At 35.0% G+C, this 22,920-nt stretch overlaps 1 protein-coding gene across 2 annotated transcripts in view; it reads left to right on the forward strand.

Moving 5' to 3' along the window:
- The first annotated feature begins 933 nt into the window (after positions 1-933).
- The window catches only part of ANTXR2 (ANTXR cell adhesion molecule 2), a 196,246-nt gene continuing 174,259 nt past the window's right edge, over positions 934-22,920 (forward strand). Inside the window, exons 1-6 of one of the 2 annotated variants that reach the window (XM_031944269.1) lie at positions 934-1,485; positions 2,254-2,325; positions 5,615-5,686; positions 17,092-17,173; positions 22,615-22,722; positions 22,822-22,890. In XM_031944269.1, the coding sequence (XP_031800129.1) occupies positions 1,328-1,485; positions 2,254-2,325; positions 5,615-5,686; positions 17,092-17,173; positions 22,615-22,722; positions 22,822-22,890 (561 nt within the window). In that variant the 5' untranslated portion in view covers positions 934-1,327. The remainder of the gene's footprint in view (positions 1,486-2,253; positions 2,326-5,614; positions 5,687-17,091; positions 17,174-22,614; positions 22,723-22,821; positions 22,891-22,920) is intronic. The other variant, XM_012552052.3, reaches the window with a different exon arrangement.

Here is a 22,920-nt window from a genome sequence, read left to right on the forward strand (position 1 = left end):
CTTCTCTGCAACTTATTGGTATTTTTGTCCTTCATTCTCAAAGGACTGTAACATCTAGGAGGGATATGCAAATAAATTCGATTTATGTGAGGGAAGGCTGTGCAAGGTCACCTGCCTCACTTTCCTCTCCAGAACCATCTGGGTCCAGTGCCAAGATAATAGATTCAGATGACTGGAGATGGTCTTCGATAAAATGGGAGACCTTGGCCTTTTTAAGCTAAAGTCTTCAACACTTTTCAGTTTGACTGAGGCCGTACCCATTCAGGGATGAAGAGTAAATAGCAATTGAGGCAAAAAAAATTCTCGTCTTCTCACTTAGTCCAAAAAAATCTAAATAAATAAATCAATGAATGAATCTGGGAGGGAAAGACCTTCCGGGCAACTTATAGACTTGTCTCGGGCCGTTAGTGGTCAAGTGATTCCCCCGGAGTCACCGATTCAGTATCTGTCAGAAGCAAAACTTGCAGTTGTGTGTTTACTGCAGGCACTCTGCCTTATGCAACACTGTCGCTTTCCGGGTTCCCCCAGTTAACCGTGGACATTTTCAGTGCACCTTCTGGGCTTGAGTTTTCTCATCTGCATGAATACCAGCTGGCCCCTGAGGTCCATCCAGGCTCTTCTTTTATCACACTTAACGGTTCCTAGCACTTTTTCTCCCTTTTCCCAAGTCTAGCGACTTTCTAACGCCAAGCCCCAGCGAGCCCTCTCTGGGCTCAGTTCCGGGGCTCAGCGACAACCTCTTTACCCTCCCGTCGCGGCACACAAATGCTAGCTCCCCCGGAGGGCGGGATCGGGGTCGGGAGTGGGGGATGAGAGGTTCCCTCTCCTGAAACCGGACAGCTGTCCCAGCGGGAGCAGCCTCCTCCTACCAGGGGCCCCGGGGCGGAGCGCAGCGTAGCGCAACGGTTGAGCAAAGTTGGAGAGGCGTGCGAGTGTGCGGGCGGGGCCGGGCAGCAGCCTGGGCCCAGCTGCAGGAGCCGTCCGACCCGACGCAGCTGTATCTCGTGCCGCGGCCCGGGCCGGGCCGGACCTGGCTGCCGGGGCCGCCCTCCCTCGCGGTTGGCAGAGCTCCTCTGGGGCGGAGGGCGTGGGCTCCCCGGCCCTTACACTTGGAGTTGGAACGAGGGCGGGGACTGGGCCAGGGGCGGCCCCGGCTCCCTTTGTCCTGCGGCAGAGCTCCTCCCGGGCCCGAGGAGGAGCCGGGCTCGGCTGGGCTGGGCTGTACTAAGAAGGAACGCCGCTGAGCTGAGCTGAACTGAGTCGCGGAGGCCTGAGAGCGGAGCAGCGGTGGCGGCGACGGCGGCGGCTGCATCCCAGGCTGGCCGGGATGAGGGCCCGTGGCCGCCCGCTCTGCCTTTGGCTTTGGTTGTGGCTCTGTCTGCTGCGGGCCCCCGGAGTGTCGCTGACCGCCGGGCCGGCCCCAGCGCAAGCTGAAGAGCAGCCCTCCTGCAACGCAGCCTTTGACCTCTACTTCGTGCTGGACAAGTCAGTTCCAATGCCTATACCCTTACTAATGCCAGTGTCGCTGCGGTTCTGGGGCGGGTGAGAGGTGCGGGTGGGATTGTTGGTGGGGGATGGAGAGGCTTGCGGGCGGTCAAGTGTGCCTGTGAGGGCTGCGATGCAAACAGACTGTTGCTTTTTCTCAGATGCTGGTAACTGCCTCTAGAGTCTTAAATGCTCTCTGCCTCTATGGAGGGCGGGGCCGGGAGCAGTAGTTGGCCGAAGCTGTTCTTCTGGTACCTTAGCTTGGGGCCAATTTTTTGACCCTGAGACCTTTGCGAAAGTGAGGGGTGCTCTTTGGCTGACCTATGGGACAACTCTGCCAGCGACCATGGAGTCAAGATGGGGGTGGGGTAGGGAGTCTTCGTTTCCTCTCTTCCTGCTACAACTCCTTAAAGTTGATCAGTTTGTAAATTCTTAGCACTGAAACTTCACCAGAGATACACCAAAGTCCAGACCCAAAGTGTTTCTTGTCTCCTACTGGGAAAAGCGAGAGGAGAGATGGGTTGATAATAGACAAACTTTTTACTCGGGTCAACACAGTGGACAGCTCTGTCTCTAGGGAAGAGGAGCTAGCAAGCTTTCTCTCCACTTAATGTAATCCCCTGCTAAATACCCAAGGGAAGAGGCACTAATAAATTTAACTGGTTCGGTATCGAAGCAACAACCAGTTTGAAATGTCAGTATAACAAGCCTATGCTTTGATTCCTTCATAGGTCACATTCTAATTGTTTCAATTTGTGTAATTTTCAGATCTGGAAGCGTTGCACAAAACTGGATCGAGATCTACAATTTTGTTAAACAGCTTACCGACAGATTTGTGAGGTACTTCCATTTCTCTCTCATTAAAGAAAATAGAAAATTGCTAGAAATAAATAGTTAAAAAAAGACACTAAGTAGAACTTTATCTGAAGAAATCAAAGACGACACTCTTTCAAAGTATTAATTTATTTTGATTTCCAGAATTCTTAAGACATAGCTGAACTGGATCCACCTCCCTGACAATCAATAAAGAGATTCAGGGAGAGAAGAAGAGAAATCAGTTTATCAATTCTTTTTATTAATTTATACTGAGTCTTTGGTTGTTTCAGAATTTTTTACTGGGTGCCAGAAACTTGTATGAGACTTTTGTAGCAGACTCTTCAATGCTATCTCAAATGCTTTTTCCTTTCCCAGTTTGCTTTTGTTTTATATTTCATTTACATATTTCAAAACATTTTATCATTAAATACATTTCTTTTATCAAGTTGTTTTTTAACATATTAGAGTTTCTGAATTAAAAGTGTTGAAACATGTGTCGCTAAACAAATACCAAAAAAGGCCCTTTTTGTGTGTCTGTTGAAAGAAAAGATTTGTTTACATAATGTGTGGGTGTGTTTAACTCTTAAAATTTAACTCTTCTGTATTTGTCAGTAAATTTCCCTCTAAAAGGAATGACTTCTATAAAAAGCAATACTATTAAACTTAGCTTATTCTGTACATATCTTTAGAGAAGATAACTTCCTAATAGCATTCCTTCTTTAAAAGTAATCAACAAAATATCTGAATTGGTTAGGTTTCCCCCCACCCTCTGCCATGCTAAATAAGATGCAGTAGACAACTGGAAGTTTAACTGTCTAATGGAAAGGACATGAAGAGGAGCTGTATCATTAAATATTACTTCCTTCATTCTTGTTAGTCCAAATGTTTTCTGTAAAGCAGGCTTGGATGATCAAAACATTTTGAAAGTCATTTTGCAAGTAACTTCAAACAATCTGTAGAAGCCTAGGAAATCTATGCTTTTAGTTATTGGCAGCAGATCAGCCTGTTCTGTAAAACAATGTATGCTTATTGCTTGTCCGTGAAAAGTCATCTACACTTTTGCTTTGAAAAGTCAACCTTAACACTTTTTTTGATCAGTTTCTGAAATACAGTAAGGTGGCCTTGTGGAAATACATGAGAAAGTGAAATAAATAGATATTTCTTTTAAAAAGAAAATTTAAAAATAGGTCTAGACTCATATGAAAGGGACAAGTGAGAGTTCATAGGTTCTTAGACACAGAGATAGGAGGAATCTTGGAACCTTGAAGGAAACAAGAAGATGATCTAGTTCAGACTTGTCATTTCCAAGTAAGGAAACTAGCTCTCTGAGAGTATCAATGACTTACTCAAAATTATGTGGACAAATAAACAGTAGAAACAAGATTTGAACCTAGGTACCTTGACTACAAATCCAACATTTTTTCAACCCAATGATTTTAATCCAACAAATCTAGCACAGATTGGATTCTATTCAATAATAATAATTAATTTATTTAGCACTCTTAAAAAAAAAGAACATTTTCCTTGGCATTAGCCTGAGAGGGTCAAAATCCATGCCTCCAAACTAGTATTTTCAATCAGACCAACTTTTGCTCCTTATCAAGGAGCTGAGTCACCAAAAATAAGCACCTGATGACATAAAGGATCAAATGAGAATCACACCAGTTTTCGCCAAAATCCCCAGTTTTCTTCAAAACATATAACTGAGGCAACATCTCTTAAATAAGGGCTTTCTAGATCTCTTTTACTCTCCTCCTGCATGTGAGTGTTTGTAAGTGTCAACATCTGGAATAAGAAAACCTGAATTTGAATCTCAGTTCTAAAATGTACTTCAGGTTGGCCTAATTAATTACTTAATTTCTGGGCTTCATTTTCTTCATCTCCAAATGAAGGATTGGACCAGATCACTTCTAAGGTCTCTTTCAGTTTTAAATTGATGATTTTATGTTCTTTGGCCTCTCCCCCATAATCAAATGAAATTTATTTGATGGGAATGACTTGTTTTGTCATTCTTTTTCTAATACCCAGAACTCTGTCCTTGTATATAATGACTACTTGTTGGATTGAATTGAATACTCTTTGTAACAGGATGTCCTTTATGATCTGAATTGCTCTAGAAATCAGTCTTCTTTAACATAGAGTTCATTATGCAACACTCATTTCCTTAGCTCTAACCTTCTGATAAAAGGGGATGGGAACAGTCTATGCCAAGAAGATAAAAGATTGCTAAAAAGCATATCTGAGTGATTTAAATGAGTTGTGGAATCAGTACACAACTTTTGATTTTCAATAATGATTTCATTAAGTATTTCCCATGTAAGAACCATTCTGTAAAATGTAAAAAAAAATTATTTTTCTACTGTTGGCTAGATATAAATGATGGCAAGAATTGTTTCCTGTGGGAAGCATAATTGCTGGGATCAGGAAGACTGGAATAATGTAATTTAAAATGTGCTTTGCACTTCTCTCTCATATTTTTCATTGTAGTATTTAAATGTTTGATTTTAGTGTTCACTCAAATTTGAACAGTTCTGGAGGGATTTTGTGAGGGTATTTGTTAGCATTTTAACTATTTAGTCAAATTTTTTGTTGGATGTAATTGAGTATCACTGGTAATCATCTATCAAAAGAAACTGATAAATTATGGTTAATAGAACTTAGAGAAGAAAACATTTCCTGAAAAAGAATTTGATATTGGCTTGGAATTTTTTTCCTAGTGTAATATATTTCTGAGTATAGGATCATAGCAAAATACCATTTACAGAGAAAACTAAAACAAAGTCCCATATAACTTAGGTAATGATAGTAACAGTTTAAAAGTGTCCTGGGGGGAGGGAAAGGGTATAGGGTTAGGAGTCATCTGTGGAGAGAAATTCCACTGTGGAAACTGTTTCCACAGAAAAAGAGTTCAGCAACTCTCTAGACTTTATACTCATAAACATTTGTCTGGAGATATTGGAAAGTTAAATGACTGTGAGCTAGCTCAAGGTCCCACCACTAGTACATGTCTTGAATCTACACCTGTTTTTAACTTTAGTACCATGCATGTCTTGTCCATTTATGAGACTCAGATCATTCAAGGAAGCCTGTTTAAATGTAAATATGTATATATGAACATATGGAAAATATGTAAATGTACATACATTAAAACAGGTTTCCTTGAATATATATATGTGAAAATGCATTTATATATATATATATATATATATATATATATATATATATATATATATATATATATACTCTGTGAATGTCTATACTATATTATTACCTCTTTTTCAAATATCTAACCATCTGGTTTCTTATCTTTCAGCCCTCGGATGAGATTATCTTTCATAGTGTTTTCTTCTCAAGCAACTATTATTTTGCCATTAACCGGAGACAGGTTAGTACTATCATTTCACTAGAAAGCTTCTTAGTAAGGAATGATGTTAGTAGAATGATTGATATTTTTAAGTAATGATTTAGCCTCTCAATAGAGTCAAGAAAATGTACAATCATGCCAATTATCTGTACTAATGGAGAGGTGTGAATAATAATGAGCTAATCTCAAAATTATATTTTTATATTTAGAATTTTATCTTAGGTGTTTTATCATTTGCTATTTTTCTTTTCTTATATCTTCCTGTCTTGTCCCTCAAACACACACACACACACACACACACACATACACACACATGTACACTCATATACTCCTTAGTCATAAGTCCAGTAAACTTGTCCTAGAAGGTTCTGGGTAGAAAGCAATCCACAGGTTATTTTGGATAATATTATAATTTAAACCAGATAGTTGTTACATTTTAAATTAATTGAGTTGATTGCAATCATTTCAGAAAAAAAATTGTAAATCAGTGAACGTTATCTTACTCTTAACCCAATTTTTGCTGAATGTGGATTTATTTATATGAATAATAAGAAAAGCTTAGTTGCTATTAAAAATTACATGGAAAAATTCTACATAAGATTTAAAAGATATGACTTTCATATAAACCCATAGACATACATTTTTTACTTCATTATGTTTCATAGGCCACTTGACCCATTTGAAGCCTTTTAGAATTTGGTTATTTATATTCTTTGAATTAAAATTGTGTTTATAGTACACTTCCTATGTAATCAATAACTGATTAGCATAGCTTTATTTTTATTTTTAAAATTTAAATTATCATTTTATTAATAAAACTATCATTTATCTTCTCATCTTTGCACATCCCACTTCTTCCCAACTGAATAACAAAAAAAGAAAAGCCTTTTAACAAATATGTATCATCAAACAAAATTCCCATGTTTGCCATATCAAAAAAGTCAGTCTCATTCTGCAGTATGAGTTCTTCACTTTCAGGAAATGGGTAGGATGTTTCATCTTCTGATCTCTGGTAATCATAATTCTCAAGTCTTTCAGAACTGTCTTAAAAAAAATCATGTTGATCTTATTGTATAAATCATTTGTTCTGCTCACTTCAGTCTACTTCAGTTCTTAGAGTTCTTCCCAAAATTTCTCTGAAAAATATGTATTTCTTGTGGAACAATAATAGTCCACTCTATTCATTTACCATCTTTTGTTCAGTCTTTCCTAATAGGTGGATACTTTTCTTTCTAGAGTTTTGGTATTACAAAAAGAGCTGCTATCTAAAGCTGCTTCTTCTTTGACTCTTCAGGGTTATAGTCCTAGAAGTAATAGTTTCTCTGGGTCATTTTTTGTGTATAGTCACAAATTGTTCTCTAGAATGTATGGACCAATTCATAGTTCTATCAGCAGTCCTTTAGTTTTTTTTCTGTTTTCCTACAAACCCTGTAGCAATTGTTATCTTTCTTTGTCATCCTTGCTAATCTTAATGGTGTGAAGAGGAATCTCAGAGTTGCTATAATTTGCAATTCTCTAGTTTTTATACATTAGTAGTGTTTTTTTTTCCATATGATTGTAGATATCTTAGGTATCTTTGTTTTGAAAACTGCTTGTTAAATGTTCTTTGACTATCTTTTGGGGAATGTCTTTTTCTTATAAATTGAACCAATTCTTTATATTTTTGTGTGTATATATACACACATAACATGAGATCTTGTATGCACATATAATATGAGAAACTTATTGTAAATATTTTCTCCCTAGCTACTTGTTTACTATTTTTTAACTACATTGGTTTTCTTTGTAGAAAAACTTCTTAATTTTATAGAATTAAAAAATTCTTTATTTTATTATCTGTGAATGATTCTTTGTGTCTCTCATTTTGTCACAAATTCTTCTAATTCTAGTTGTGAAAATTTCTTCCTGGATTCTCTAATTTGCTTATATATTTATTTTGGTAAACAATGGGAAAGACTTAATATAGTTTTAGAGGAAAAATTCCCTAATCCACTGGCTTAATGTTAAGGTGTATTTTAACTTGGACAGTATAAATGTTCCTGAAAAATTACACATATAAATTGTTTTAAATAAATTGATTTTTTTTCAAAACATTCCAAGGAATTTTATTAGATAAAACAAATCCTGGAGTACAGCTTTGTATGGATCAAAGATTCATTAATTAATTCATATCAGCCATTTCTGAATTTATCTAATTTGTAAGCTTTTAACAAAATTGGTGCTTATTGTATTATGAACAGAGAATAGTATTTAAGCTCTTGTTCTGCCCATTGGTACTCTGCTGTGATATTATCTTTCAGGTTTCTTGGAGTATAGATGCTCTCTGGTGTTGTTCAGTCCATCTTTGGTGAAAATTTAATTTGTGTTTTGATATGCATTCTTTGTCTTTATGTAAAAACACTCTTTATAAATTATAAAGGAAAAATAGGAGAGATTTTAGGAATACAATGTAGAAACCATTTTTATAAGTTGCTGGGGAAAAAAACTACTACATAGCTTTATTAAAAAACTCTATTCTTGTAAATTCAGAACTTCTAGTTGTAAAGAAACTTAGTTCAGAAAGAAACAATACTGGTTAAACAGATCAGATTTCATCATTTCAGTCCTATATTTTCTATTGCTCTAGTACTTTTTCAAATACAAGAAGCAACATTTTCCACATTTTACAGTATTGCTATAAGAAGTAAAGATGAAGCAAAGTTAAAAACTAAATCCTTGTGGCAGGCCTTTGTCTCCTATTATGAATCATTGTCTAGTAAAGAAGTCCTCAAAATATCATATTTAACATGGCAAGAAGCCATTAGGAATGATATTCATATCATTTAATAGTATTTCAAATTCTGTCCTTAGTTATCTCCATTTGAATGTCCATATTTAGTGGTTGTAGGAAAGATCCACATAATAATTTCGAGGTTCTTGTCAGTACGGTAATCCTTGTTTAGTGACATTTTAATAAACATACCTCTTTTGAACTTACCTATTTCTCTTGGATCTAAAATCTTAGTATCAACTCTTCACCCTTATTCATCTCTCTTTTTCCAGTCATTTGCTAGATCTTGCCACCACAATAGTTCAGTTCACATTACTTCTGATTGAGGTTCAGTTAACTCTTCAAGTGTCTTTTTACACTAAAACATCTTCCCCATGGCTACTAAACTGATTTTCTGAAAGTTTAGGTCTGATTATAACACTGTCCTACTCAATAAATTTTACTTGCTCATTATTGCCTTTAAGCATCAAATATCAGCTCTTGGGTTTTGTCTTTAAAACCAACCTGCCTTTCCCTTCTTGTTACATTACTTAAGTTCCTCTGCATTTCAGGCAGAGTGCCCTTCTTGCTCTTCCTCACATACAAGTACTTTATCTGTCATCTCTGTGTCTTTGTCACTTTATTTCCACTTCATCTTCACTACCTAGAGACCCTTGTTTCCTTCAAAAGTCAGCTAAATTTATGCAACAATGTTGTGAAAGTTAGCTCTGTCCTCTTTGCTTCTCCCTTTGTTTCCTGCTGCCTCTCTCACCCCAACCCCCTGTCACCACAAACATCACTAACATCATGTCTTGAATTTGGGAGAGGCCTTACTCTCTTTGTAGACTAACTGCCTTTCCCTAGATAGACTGTGAAATTCATAAACTCATACCACTGGTGAAAGACATGACTTGTTTGGCTTCTATGATTATTCGGTAATCATAGTAGCCACAGATGCAGAATCCTACATGTTAGCAGTTCTATGAAGAGTGAAGCAGGATGCGGGGATTTCACCACTTGGCTTTGTGAAAAAGCTTCTAAAGAATGACCAGTGAGAGACCTATTCAGCTCTCTTCTATTGTATAAATCTGCAATATTTCCTTGCATAGGTTGCTAACATGACCTTCATTCAGAAAAGAATGTAATAGTGATGAAAACTCAAAGGAGTCCTTTAGTAGTTAGTGTAATATTAAATTCTGACTCTACCAAGAGTTAAAAACAAAACAAAACAAAAAATTCTGCTAAGTTGAATTACTTCAAGATGATCTACCGATTGGCTCTGAATTATCTTTTTGTTAAGTTTTTCTAGATTTACTGATGAAGAACACTTTATGTATTGATGATCTCTGGTCATGAGATGTAGTAGTGAACTGACTAAGAAATGTTATTTTTACATTATAAAATCCATTTATGTAAACTTGAATTTCAGTTGTCTTTTTTTCCCCCTCTTTTGGCAGCAAAACATTAGTGCTTGAGGACACGCTGCCACTCATTTCTGGCAAGCACCAAATATTTGGTTTATAATCTGCATTCAGACATAGTCAGTTTCAAGTTGTTTCTGTAGATGCTGAACATAAATATTTATCTAAAACAAAATCCTACTGTATGTAATTGACTCCTTCATCTGTGGAATAATGAATTTCTTCTTTTGTGGATTTGACTAATTAATTAACAAGTATTTGTCCTGTATTAGCAGGGTGCATTGTAATAGATTTTGGTGGGTAAGTGCAAGGAATACAGAAAAAATAAAACATAGTCTCTCTCATTAGGAACTTAATATGAGCATAGAAATGTACATACACACATAACACACACATATAGACACACACCTCCTTACAAAAACCAACCAAATTTGCTGAAAACAATTTCAGAATGGAATTTCAATAATGTAAAAATGATATATCCTGGAGTACAAGATGAACTTTAGAGGTTAAAATTACATAGAATCTTGATGGAGCGTTAGAGAAAAGCTTAATGCAGAAAATAAACTTTTAATTCCAACTTAGTAGAAATCTGTTAAGTTACTGGGTTACTTTGAATGGTTCATTTAACTTGACCACATTTCCATTTCTTTCTTGGTAAAATGAGATTGGTAAAGTATGTGATCTCTTTAATTTAGTTTTGAATCTTATGAGATTGTGTGTGTGAAGTGGGGACATGGGTTGTCTATCACAGGAAAAAAGGAATCATAGGTGTGTACATGGAGAATTGTCTTGTACAAATGAAAACTTATTCAGTAAAGTGGCAGTTCTGTTAGGGCTTTGTGTCTCCAGTGTCTTGTCAACAGTAGCTACTTATTAAGTAGCTGATTTTGAATTTTACTTTGCTCTGGTTAGGCCATATTTGTACCTTTTAAGAAGGGGCTTTGATAATTTGAAGGTTGCTCAGTAAAAGGCAATCTGGATGATAAAGGGTCTTGAATTTATGTCATGTAAGTAGCTTTTGAAATAACTAGGAATATTGATCTAGGAGAAGAGAAGACTTAGGGAGAATGTGAAAAGTGTGTTTATTTATTTGAAGTTAAATAAGATGGCAAGTAGAATATGTTTATTCTTCTTGGCCCTAGGAAGCAGAAATAGGAACAGAATTAGTTCAAAGTTGTAAAGATTTGATGACTAAACATTTTAGGCTCTAGTCTAAAAACTTCCTAAATGAGCTACTTTAAAAAATGATAAGCTTTTTTGGGAAGTAGTGAGTTCCTACTCCCTTTCAGTAAAGAATGAATGGACATTTGTAGGGGGGATATTCTTGTTCTGATATAGTTTGAATTGAGATTTGAATCTGAGATTTTGTGATTCTGAACCTAAAAGATGCTCAGAACTAAATAGAGTATTCCAGATGTTTTCTGAACAGGACAGAATATAGCTGAACTAGATTCTGTGCTTTTCAAGGCAGCTCAAAATTTTGTTAACTTTATTGGGTACTCTTTTAGGCTCTTGCCATATAGAGCATGCAATTTTATTAAATCTCCAGTTGAATAATGTAGCACCAGTTAGATGCATAGGACAGATAGATGGCATTCTTAGAAAGACTCACCATTCTAAATTCAAATTTGTCCCCAGACTGTGTGAGTCTGGGCAAATAACTTCACTCTTTTGGCCTCAGTTTCCTCATCTGTATAATGGGCTGGAGAAGGGACTAACAAACCATTCTTGTATCTTTGCCGAGAAAATCCTAAAAGGTATTGCAAAGAGTTGGACATGAATGAACAACAGTAGCAAAACTTATCAAGGAATGTTATTTTGAAATTTGTCTATCCTGTTTCAGAGTGCAAGAAGTTGTTTCCATGCTAGACTATTGTAGCTCCCATTAAATTTAGAACATTGGAGTATCACCATTCTCTCAAAATCAAAGTAGATTTGATGGGCTTTAAATATTTCTATATCTGTTGCCTTATCTTGCAATGTGAGTACTTTGATATTTGGAATTGTGCTGACTTTTGTTCTATATATTTTAGCTACTAGTATTTAAATGGGAATCTAAACAGATGTACTTAATAGTACTTCAGTGGTTTTAAGATTTCAGTATGGATATTCACTCTACTGATATAATTTGTAGTTTGTCTGTACCTTCTCATATGTGATATTTGCTCATTCTCATTCATAAATTCTCCTTAGCATCTCACCTACTTGAAAAACTTCCCCTGATACATATATATAGTAATATCTCTTTATATATATATTATATATAGAACATATATATTAACATATACCTAGAGGAAGGATCTCAACATATTGTGTATACTTCCTGTGGAAGATTTATGGAAGAACATGAAAGTTACATATGATGAGGTTTTGATGAGTTATGATACATACATTAGCGAATGTTGCATTAGGGAAATGACAGGCATATATGAGTTGATAGTTGTTGATGTCTTTTGGATGAGACTTCTAGGGTGGTAATTTTGCTTGTAGTTTCTTTTTCCATTTTTTTCTTTCCTTTGAGATTTCTGAAAGGTGATCTTTTGGTTCCTTCAAAATTATGTTGGATCCAGCATCCAACACTGTGATGTTGATCATGTCCTAATTTCATCTTTGTAAGTGCTACTTATATTAATGATGACTTATATGTGTAGCAAAATATACCTATCTGGATATGTATTTTGAGTTAAAATGAAAATAACTGCTTGGGGTGAAATACTCTCTTTTTTGAGATGTAATGATGATATTGTTGACCAGGATTAGTCGCCCCTTTTCTCCTCCCACTGGGGAATTCCTCCTTTCTAGTCTTTGCCTGTAGCGCTACAAAGATCATTCTCTTCCTATTTGTTGATCAATTGAAGAAAATTTGAGGGAGGCCACTTGTAGAGACGGCCCAGATTTGTTCTTTGCAACAGAAAATGAAACCTCTTAAATTGAAGACAAAAGAAGAGGAAGAAGAGGAAGAAGAAAGAAGAAAGAGGAGAAAAAGAAGAAGAAAAGAAAAAGGAGGAGGAGGAGGAAGAAGAAGAAGGAGAAAAAGAATAGGGGGAGGAGGAGGAGGACAAAGAGGAGGAGGAAGAGAAAGGAAAAAAAACTAACCCAAATCTAATTTAGTTCATCCTATTGAAAAATTAAAAAAAAATTGTATACAAAGTATACAAAAAATTATTAATCAAACCCTATATAAGATTCTTTCTCAATTTGACTCAGTTCCTAGCTAGGAGAAAGTCTGGCATTTTGGGGCATTAGATTGATTGTATCATATGTGTGTGTAGATAGGTATAAAATTAGAGAAATTCATAAGAAAATGGAAAGGTAATTTTATGGAACAGAATAAGCTTTGAAATTATCTTTTGAATGTCTTGTGCAAAGAAAGGTGAGGAAGGAAAACTCAGGTTCTCAGTTTGGTACTTATTCCTCCCATGGAATAAGCAGCCACTCTCCCATTCTTTCCACTGTCCAGAGAACTTGTCAGTGCTTGGTGTTCTAGGAATATCCCAGTTGCTGTGCTAAGAACTCAGGCTGTTTGGAGATCCCAAAACTGCTTTGCTACAATGTTTAGCTCTTCATTCTCCAGCTTCCCTCTTCAGTTGTCATTTCATTTCCTCTTTTGAAATGTGTGTATCCTTTGCTGTCACCCCTATATGCTGCTTCTGCTTTTGCCTCAAGACTCACTGAAAAAAAATGTGGTTGTATTGCTAAGTTTGATTGTACACCTAAGTTTCACCTTAAGTGCTATTTCTGCCTCCTCCATAGACATGGGAATAGTAGAATCAGAGTCCATAGATCATTTGTAATGAGAATAGATTTTTAAAAATAAATACTGGGAAAATCTATATAATATTTTATCTGTTTATTGCTCTTGGAGTGTTCTGATATAGTTGTGTAGCACTCCAATTTTTCCACAATTAAATTGTGGAAATTTCTTCTTCTTTCATGCTTTTATGTAACTCTACAATGTCAAAAAACAAAACACTAAGTACTAGCTAGGGGAACTTTGCCTCTATATATCATACCATAACAGGGAACTGGGGAGCTTCTATGTAAAGGAGAATAAGGAAGTCCCCTCACAGAAACCAAAGAAAAGTGACATTTTACATGGTGAACCCCCAGCTACTATAATTCTCTTTGCTACCACCATTATCTTTTCCTTACTGCAACCCTCTGCTTTCACACTTGCTTCTCACCTATTCCACTCCATTCTATATCACATCTCTTTGCTGAACAAATAAATTATACTTTACTTTAAAAAAAAAAGTATTATGAATTGGGTGGTGAATGTGAGCAGGATGCACTATATAACAAATAAATAACTTTGAAAAAGTTAAAAGGTATCCTAAAGGACACTGTTGATTTTGGATTAAAAAAGATAATGTAGCAAGAGTGAATGACAACATGTGAAAAGTTCAAATGCCCCCTTAGGTATTTTGTGATATTAGGACAAATTTAGAAAAGGTCTTTAGTTACATTTTGGTTGGACTCCTTATTTTTTTTTTTTATTTAATAGCCTTTTATTTACAGGATATATGCATGGGTAACTTTACAGCATTAACAATTGCCAAACCTCTTGTTCCAATTTTTCACCTCTTACCCCCCACCCCCTCCCCCAGATGGCAGGATGACCAGTAGATGTTAAGTACATTAAAATATAAATTAAATACACAATAAGTATACATGACCAAAATGTTATTTTGCTGTACAAAAAGAATCAGACTCTGAAATATTGTACAATTAGCTTGTGAAGGAAATCAAAAATGCAGGTGGGCATAAATATAGGGATTGGGAATTCAATGTAATGGTTTTTAGTCATCTCCCAGAGTTCTTTCTCTGGGCGTAGCTGGTTCAGTTCATTCCTGCTCCATTGGAAATGATTTGGTTGATCTCGTTGCTGAGGATGGCCAGATCCATCAGAACTGGTCATCATATAGTATTGTTGTTGAAGTATATAATGATCTCCTGGTCCTGCTCATTTCACTCAGCATCAGTTCGTGTAAGTCTCTCCAGGCCTTTCTGAAATCATCCTGTTGGTCATTTCTTACAGAACAGTAATATTCCATAATATTCATATACCACAATTTATTCAGCCATTCTCCAACTGGTTGGACTCTTTATGATGGGAAGGCATGGTTGAAAGTCATCTGGGGTAGCGGGGAATGAATGAATTGAGAACCAAATTGTATAGAAGAGGAGGATATCCAAAACATTGAGATCACATTTCCATTTGTGTATCTGAGTTTCAGTGTGGTTTTTGTGAGGCTCAAAGAAGATGATATGTATCAAATAGTATGCAAACTTTGATATAATTATATATTATGCCCATATATACAAATGTAAATATAAAGAACAAAAGTAATTTTTTTGTCAGATAAAAGATGTGGATTTTAATGTTATCTCTGACATTGATGACTTCATGACCTGGGCAAGTCTCTTGGGCTCATTCCCTTACAGCTCTCCATTGTTCTTGCTATGATTTTACTAGTATGTGTAACTCCTATCAACACAGAACTTGACCCCTGCTCTGCAAATTAAAACAAAACAAAATACCAAATAAACAACAACAAAACTTTTTACTCAAAAAAAAAAAAAAGACAAGTATGTATTTTCACTTCATCTCACCTAGTTTACACCTATTACAAAAGAAAAACAAAACCCATGTAACATATCCATAGACAAGTCAAACCGAACTTTGTATTGGTTGTATCCAAAAATGTATGTCTGACTCTGGATCTTGAGTAAGTGATTTATCTGTTAGGCAGATAGAGAACATGCTTCATCAGCATTTTTCTGAAATTGTCTTCTATAATCTCATTTGTCAGAGTTTGTAAGTTTTAAAAAGTTGTTTTTCAAGTGTCGTTTTTATATAAATTGTTTTCCTGGTTCTGCTCACATTTTACTTGATAGCACTTTGTGTGTGTCCCTTTAGGTTTTGTTGCCCAACTGTCTTTCATTGTGTTCACATAGCATAATTTGTTTGGTCATTTTCTAATTAATGGGTGTGCCTTTAGTTTCTAAGTCTTTTCTCCTCCAAAAAGGAACTGTTATAAATATTTTTGGACTTGTGGATTCTTTTCTCATTTCTTGATCTTTTAGGTGCACAAGCTTAGTGGGGTGACTCTGGGTCAATGGGTTGCATTTCTTTAATTTGGAATTTGGAACATTTTACACATCATATGGTGTTGATAGCTTCATTTTCTTTCTTTCTTTTTTTTATTTTTTTGAAAATTGGCTATATTCTTTGATCATTTTTCAACTGGGGAATGTTTCTTATTAAAAATTTTAACAAGTTACTTATTATGAAAATGAGATTGTTATCAGAAAAAAATTGCTACAAAGATTTTTTTCTAAGTTTAGCTACATTGATTTTGTTTTAAGAAAACCTTTGTAATTTTATGTAATCGAAACTATCTACTTAATGTTCTGTTTCTTTTTATTCTTTGATAATGTTTCATCATGACCTCTTACTTTATACATAGATCTGAAAGTCAAATTTTTCCTTCTTCTTTTAAGCCACATCCATATAGAATTGCTCTGAAATTTAAGAAATTGCTAAGGCCCAAAGAGCTTAAGTGATTTGTCTAAGGACTTGAGTCATTAACCTTGTTAGAATCATGACTTTCTTTGGCAAGCTGATGAAATCTTTGAATCCCTTTTCAGAATGTTTTAAAACATAATAAATAAAAGATGAAATTTTAATAAGAGATCAATTATGTTGAAATATAGTTTTCAAATTATTAAAACAAGACTCCTGATTAAAAACTCTTGCCCTCTGGTTATATAGGTATTACATATCAGAATCAGAATTTAAATCCAGGTCTTGCTGATGCCAAGGCCCATTTTCTTTTCATTATGTTATGGCTACCCCTTCTGTTGAAACTTTAATGCTTTGTGTTTCATAGACATATAAGCATAATTGCTTCTATAGTCTTATAATACTAATTTTATAGATAAGTGAACAGGGGCCCAGCAAGATTAATTTAGTTGTTTACAATCCACATGGCAGCTTCTTAAGGTAATATATATGTATATGTATATATATATATATACATGTTTTTTATTACTAATATTAAGTATCTATATACTTCAGCAACTGTACATTTATTGTAGGCATTTGTAAAGGTTAATAAGTTAAATATGTAGAATATAGATTATAAATATAAGAGCTTTAGACAAATGAACAGTTTATATTTCTTTTGAAAAATGTGTTATTGTTTCATTTATAAATCTATTTTGTGATATTTTAAAAATTATATTCACAGAGCAAAAATCACTGAAGGCTTAAAAAATTTAAAAGAAGTCAAACCAGCAGGAGAGACATATATCTATGAAGGATTAAGATTGGTAAGTGTATTATACCTGTGATTATGGGAAAATGTGCTTTCTCTTTTTGTCTATAGTAAACAATTTTTTTTCAAGATGAAGGGAACTGACTTGTGATTTCATTGATTTAGGGAACTTCTAGGGGAAAAAAATGAAAAAATACCACAAGATTGGAGAAGGACAAATATTTTATTTATTGATTATATGATGTTTATTTTTTTCTAAATAATATTTTATTTTCCCCTAGTCACAGGTCAATAAAAATTTTCACATACAGTTTTACAACATTTTGTGTTTTAGGCTTTTCTCCCTCCTTCCCTTCTATTTCCTCATCTAATGCATTTGATATAGTTTGTACATATGCTATCATGTAAAATATATTTCCACATTAGTCATAATTGTGAAAGAAGAAACAGATAAAAAGGGGAAAAAAAGAAAACATGAGAAAGAATAAATTAAGTTAAAAATGTGTTTCAATTTGGATTAAGAATTCATTGATTCTTTGTCTGGATATGCATACCATTTTCCTTTGTGAAAACTTTGTACTTATAATCATTGTGGAGAATTATGTTGCTGAGAAGAACTGAGTCATTCTTAGTTGATGATCATAATATTGCATATATTATGGATAATGTTCTTCTGGTTTTGATCATTTTATTTTCCATCACTTCATACAAATCTTTCCATGTTTTTTTTTTTTCTGAAATCTGTCTATTCACCATTTTTTATTGCAAAAATGGTATTCCATTGCATTCATAAGCCACAGTTTGTTCAGCCATTCCCCAGCTGATGAGTATTCCCTCAATTTCCAATATTTTACCACCACAAAAAGGGCTGCTATAAATATGTTTGTATGTAGACAAACTTTTTGTCTTCTTTTCCTTTTTTAATTATCTTTTTGGGATATGAACCTAGTAGTATCATTGCTGTATTGAGGCATACACAGTTGGTTGCCTTTGGGGTATAGTTCCAAATTTCTCTACTGAATGGTTGGATCAGTTCACAACTCCACCAACAGTAAGTACATTAACATCACAATTTTCCTACATTCTCTCTAGAATTTATCACTTTTCTTCTTTTTGTCTTATTAACTAACTTTTTAGTTGATCTAGAGCAAAGCTTCTTAAGCTGAAGGTCACAACTCCATATGATATCATATAACTCAGTAGGGATTGTCATGAAAAATACAGCAACAGTAAAAGATCTCTGAATGTAATGAGTAAAAAATAATTTAAAAAATCAAACACATAATCAATCTTAGTTGTTTCTGGTACCACTTGCATCATGTAACTGCACATTCATGAATACTCCCTAAAAACACCTGGGCTCAGATTTGAGATGGGGTTGTCTAAGAATTTCTTGGGCAAAAACAGGTCACAAGAGGAAAAAGTTTAAGAATTCCTGCTCTAAAATTTTCTAAGTATATCATCTGCAGAGAGTGTAGTTTTGTTTCCTCATTGCCCATTGTAAGTCTTGATTTCTTTTTTGTCTTCTATTTTTCCATAACCTCTGATCCTTTTATATTGCAGCTAGCAAATCCTGTGTAATTCTGATTATGACTCCTTGATTTGAGTTGTTTCTTTCTGGCAACTTATAGTATTTTTTCTTTGACTTTATAGTTTTGAAATTTGGCTATTCTGTTCCTTGAGTTTTTTATTTCGGGATTTCTTACCTGATGTGATTGGTGGATTCTGTCAATGCCTATTTATCTCTTTGGTTTTAGGATATCAGGATAGTTTTCTTAGATAATTTCTTTAAAGATGCTGTCCAGATCCTTCTTTTGATTATTTCAGATAGTCCAGTGATTTTGATCTTGTCTTTCCTGGATCTATTTTCTAAGTCAATTGTTTTTCCTATGAGGTATTATACATACATACATACATATACATATATATATATATATATTACATTTTTTTCATTCTTTTCAAATTCATTCACTTGTATTTGTTTGATTGATTTGTAATTTCTCATACTCATTAGTTTCCACTTGCCCAATTATAAGTTTTAAGGTGGTGATTTCCTCAGTGAACTTTAGTACTTCCTTTTCCATTTGGCTAATTTTACTCTTTAAGGAGTTCTTTTCTTCAAGATTCTTGTATATTCTTTTCCATTTGACCAGTTCTATGTTTTAACAAGTTTTCTAAGTTGTTGACTCTTTTGCTCATAATTCTCCTCCTGTATATTCTCATTTCTTTTCCCAATTTTTCTTCTCTCTCTCTTTGTATGATTTTAAGTTCTTTTTTGAGGATGTTCCATGAGTTCTTTCTGGACTTGAGACCTCTTTTTGTTTGAGGTTTCCCTCATAGGTGTTTTGACATTATTGGCCTCTTTTGAGTTTATGTCTGTCTTACTCTTCTCTGTCACCATAATAACTTTCTATAGTCAACTTCCTTTTTTTTTGCTTTTTTTTTTTTTTTTTTTTTTGCCTGTATATTTAGGCCTTTCCTCTTTCTTTTAAATTTAAGTTCTGCTTCTGGGTTAGGAAAGAGTATTGTCTCAGACTTCTTATGCCAGTGGCTGCAGGCTATTTACCTGGTACTGCAATGATGTTGTGCTGAGGACTATGGGGGAATTCTTGTGTCTGTTATTGTACTGAGCCGGTATTTTGGGGGAGGCCCAAAAGTTGAATGTGTTGAGGCCCGAAGGGGTGTTCTGCATATCCTTGGGGCTACACTAAAGCATGTGGCAGTCTGACCTCTGAAGGTTTTCTGTTTGCCTTGAATGTGCTGAATGTTGATGACATTCTTGCTAGCAACTGCCTCTTTGCTTAAGCACTTGTAGGTTGGGCATCTATTTATTTGTCTAGGGCTATGCTGAAGCCCTTGATGGTCTGCTGATGGAGATGCCAGTTTGCCCAGAGTTGTACTGAAGCAGGTAGAGATTTGGCCCCTGAAAGATGCCTTTTTGCCTGGAGCTACATTGAAATATGTGGTGGTCTGGCTGCTGGAGTGTACCTGATTGCTGATGGCTACACTGAAGGCATGTGGGAGATCTCGTGTTGATATTAGCATGTTCTACCATACCAGGACTTAAGATTTCCTGCTGGTTTGGTGGGGTGAGGTTTGCTGCCAGCTTGCTGGGAAGCTTCCTATCCTGAACTGCTCCCCAACCCTTTACCTAAGTGAGATGAACACTTTCTGCCAATCTCCCAAGTTTTATGGGCTAAAAGATTGTTTCACCCTGTTTTTTTCCTGATTCTGCTGTTTTAGGACCTGCCTTAGAGTGCTAGTTTATAGTTGCCCAGAAGTGAACATGGGAGAATTACAGTATTCGGTGTTTACTCTTGTGAACTTGTTATCTTGCCTTCTCGTAGTTAGCATGGATAAATATTGTCCTGATTTACTGATTTTCAAAAAAGAGAAAAAAAAAAAAAAAACAGAATCTGTAAGCTCTTGGCCAGGGAGCCTAACTTCAACTCCTAGGAAAATTCCCAAAAGGAACATTAAAGAGATAGGTGAATTATATCTAGGGAAGTAGGGATTACAAAAAACAAGCATAGTTTCCAGAACAGCTCAAACAGCTCATGCCAGACAAAGAATGGGTATGTGGTAAATATAGTTTACCTAGATGTTAGCAGTCTTTTGATAAAGTTTCTCACACATTTTATCATGGATAATCCAAGCACAATTGCTTGGATAATCATACGCAAAAAGTGATTGTCCATGGTTTAATGTCAGCAGAGAAGGAGGTATCTAGTAAAGTACCCTAGGGGTTTGTAGTTAGCCCTGGGCTATCTTAACATTTTTTACAGGCTTAGAAAAAGGTCTAGATGATTTGCTTATCTTTGCAGATGACACAGAGCAGGGAGAGAAAACTAATCCAGTGTTCACATGTGAGGAACCAAGATAATCATAACAATATTTTGATTATCATGGGCTTGAATCATTCTGAGACAATGAAGTTCCAAAGAGATAAATGTAGTCTTGTATTTGAAATGTAAACTTACTGTAAATAGTGACTGTTTCATTCATTGTGGTACTTAATAGATATATGGTGATTTGTTGATAGAAAAAATTATCAATATATCTATTCTGAGAAAAGATCTGGGTATTTTTAGTGGTCTTGTAAGCCATATATGAATTAACAGTACAATGTGACAGCCAAAGTAACTAATGCCAGCATTAAGGACATAGTTTTTAAAAACAGGGTAGTGATAATCTTAGTATAGTGTTATTTCAATACACCAAAGATTGAGGACATTGATAATCTGGAAAATGTTCTGATACAGAGAACCTCAGTGGTAAAAGTATTTGAGTTTGTAACATATCAGCTTGGGCTGAAGGGACTGGGCATGTTGATTGTGGAGAAGTGTGCCCATCTTAGTTAGCTTCATGTATTGGAAGAGCTGTCATGTGAAGAAGGGCTGTGATTTGTTGTGGTATTGTTTTTTGTGTCCAGGTTTTTAACTTTTCAATTTGATGCTTCTGTGAGACTCTCTCTACCAATATAGATCAGCAGCTGTTTCACTTTGGGAGAGTGCCTCGGGCACTGAGAGGTTGTTATTTGCTTAGGGTCACTTAGTCACCATCTCAGGCTTTGAATACAGGCTTTCCTGACTCTAAGATTGGCTGTCTAGCCACTGTGCCACATTATTTTTTAGGAAGATAACAGTTATGAATAGTATATTGAAAAAGTACTTTGTATTTAGTAGAGGCTTAATGAATGGTTGCTGAATGAGTAAGTGTATCAAACTTAAAGATAGAAGACTTAACCATGCAAACTTTGAATCTCACTTGTCAAAAATGGATATAATAATAGTTTTACTATTTACATGATGAGGATTGTTGTGAGGAAATTATTTTCAATAAATGTGTAAATGTAAGTTATTCTTCTTGTGATTATATCACTTCTAAAGTTCATAATATTTATTACATTGTAGAGTGTTATCTCTTTTATTGGTACTACAGGATAATTTTAGAATAGTTGTGATAAGCTGTGGTGGATCTAAAGTAGATATAAATACTGTAAGTGACAAAAAAAAAGTTCATTTGAAAGGATATCAACCCTGGAATTAGGAAACAGGTTCAGATCTACTTCTAGTACTCACTACCCATATGACATTGGGCAGATCACTTCAGTTCCCTAGGATTTGATTTTCTCATCTATAAAATAAAAGGATTGGACTAGAACATCTCTGACGTCCCTTTTCATCTATAGTTCTATAATCCTGTGATCTTTAAAAAGTTTTTCATTTTATTCATAATAGTAAAACATAACACATATATTACTAATATTATATGAGAATATATATGAGAATAATATCTGAATATATTTATAATTATGTGATTATTCAATTAAATATATGCATATATATGATATTTGCATAAAATAATCAGTAAGAACAGAATTTAAACTGTCAGCCATTGTCATTTTGATTTTGTAAAATTTTTTAATTTGCTATAAAAAATCCGTAAAGAATAAGTATTTAGCTATGAACAGGAAATGTTTCTTTTCATTTTCAGGCCAATGAACAAATTAAGAATGCCGGAGGATTGAAAACTTCGAGTATAGTGATTGCACTGACGGATGGAAAGTTGGATGGTCTGGTGCCCCAGTATGCAACAAAAGAGGTGAGTCTCAAACTGAAACTCTGAAATATGTTCTGTTGCGTTTTGTCATGGAGCTTTGCTTGTGTAACCTAGTGTTTAAATAATGGCTTTCTTTGATAGGCAGACATATCCAGGACCCTGGGGGCCAGAGTTTATTGTGTTGGAGTTCTTGATTTTGATCAAGCCCAGGCAAGTATATCAGATTTATAGCTTTTTCTC

The sequence above is a fragment of the Sarcophilus harrisii genome, chromosome 6 (genome assembly GCF_902635505.1).
Source record: "Sarcophilus harrisii chromosome 6, mSarHar1.11, whole genome shotgun sequence".
Taxonomy (NCBI): domain Eukaryota; kingdom Metazoa; phylum Chordata; class Mammalia; order Dasyuromorphia; family Dasyuridae; genus Sarcophilus; species Sarcophilus harrisii.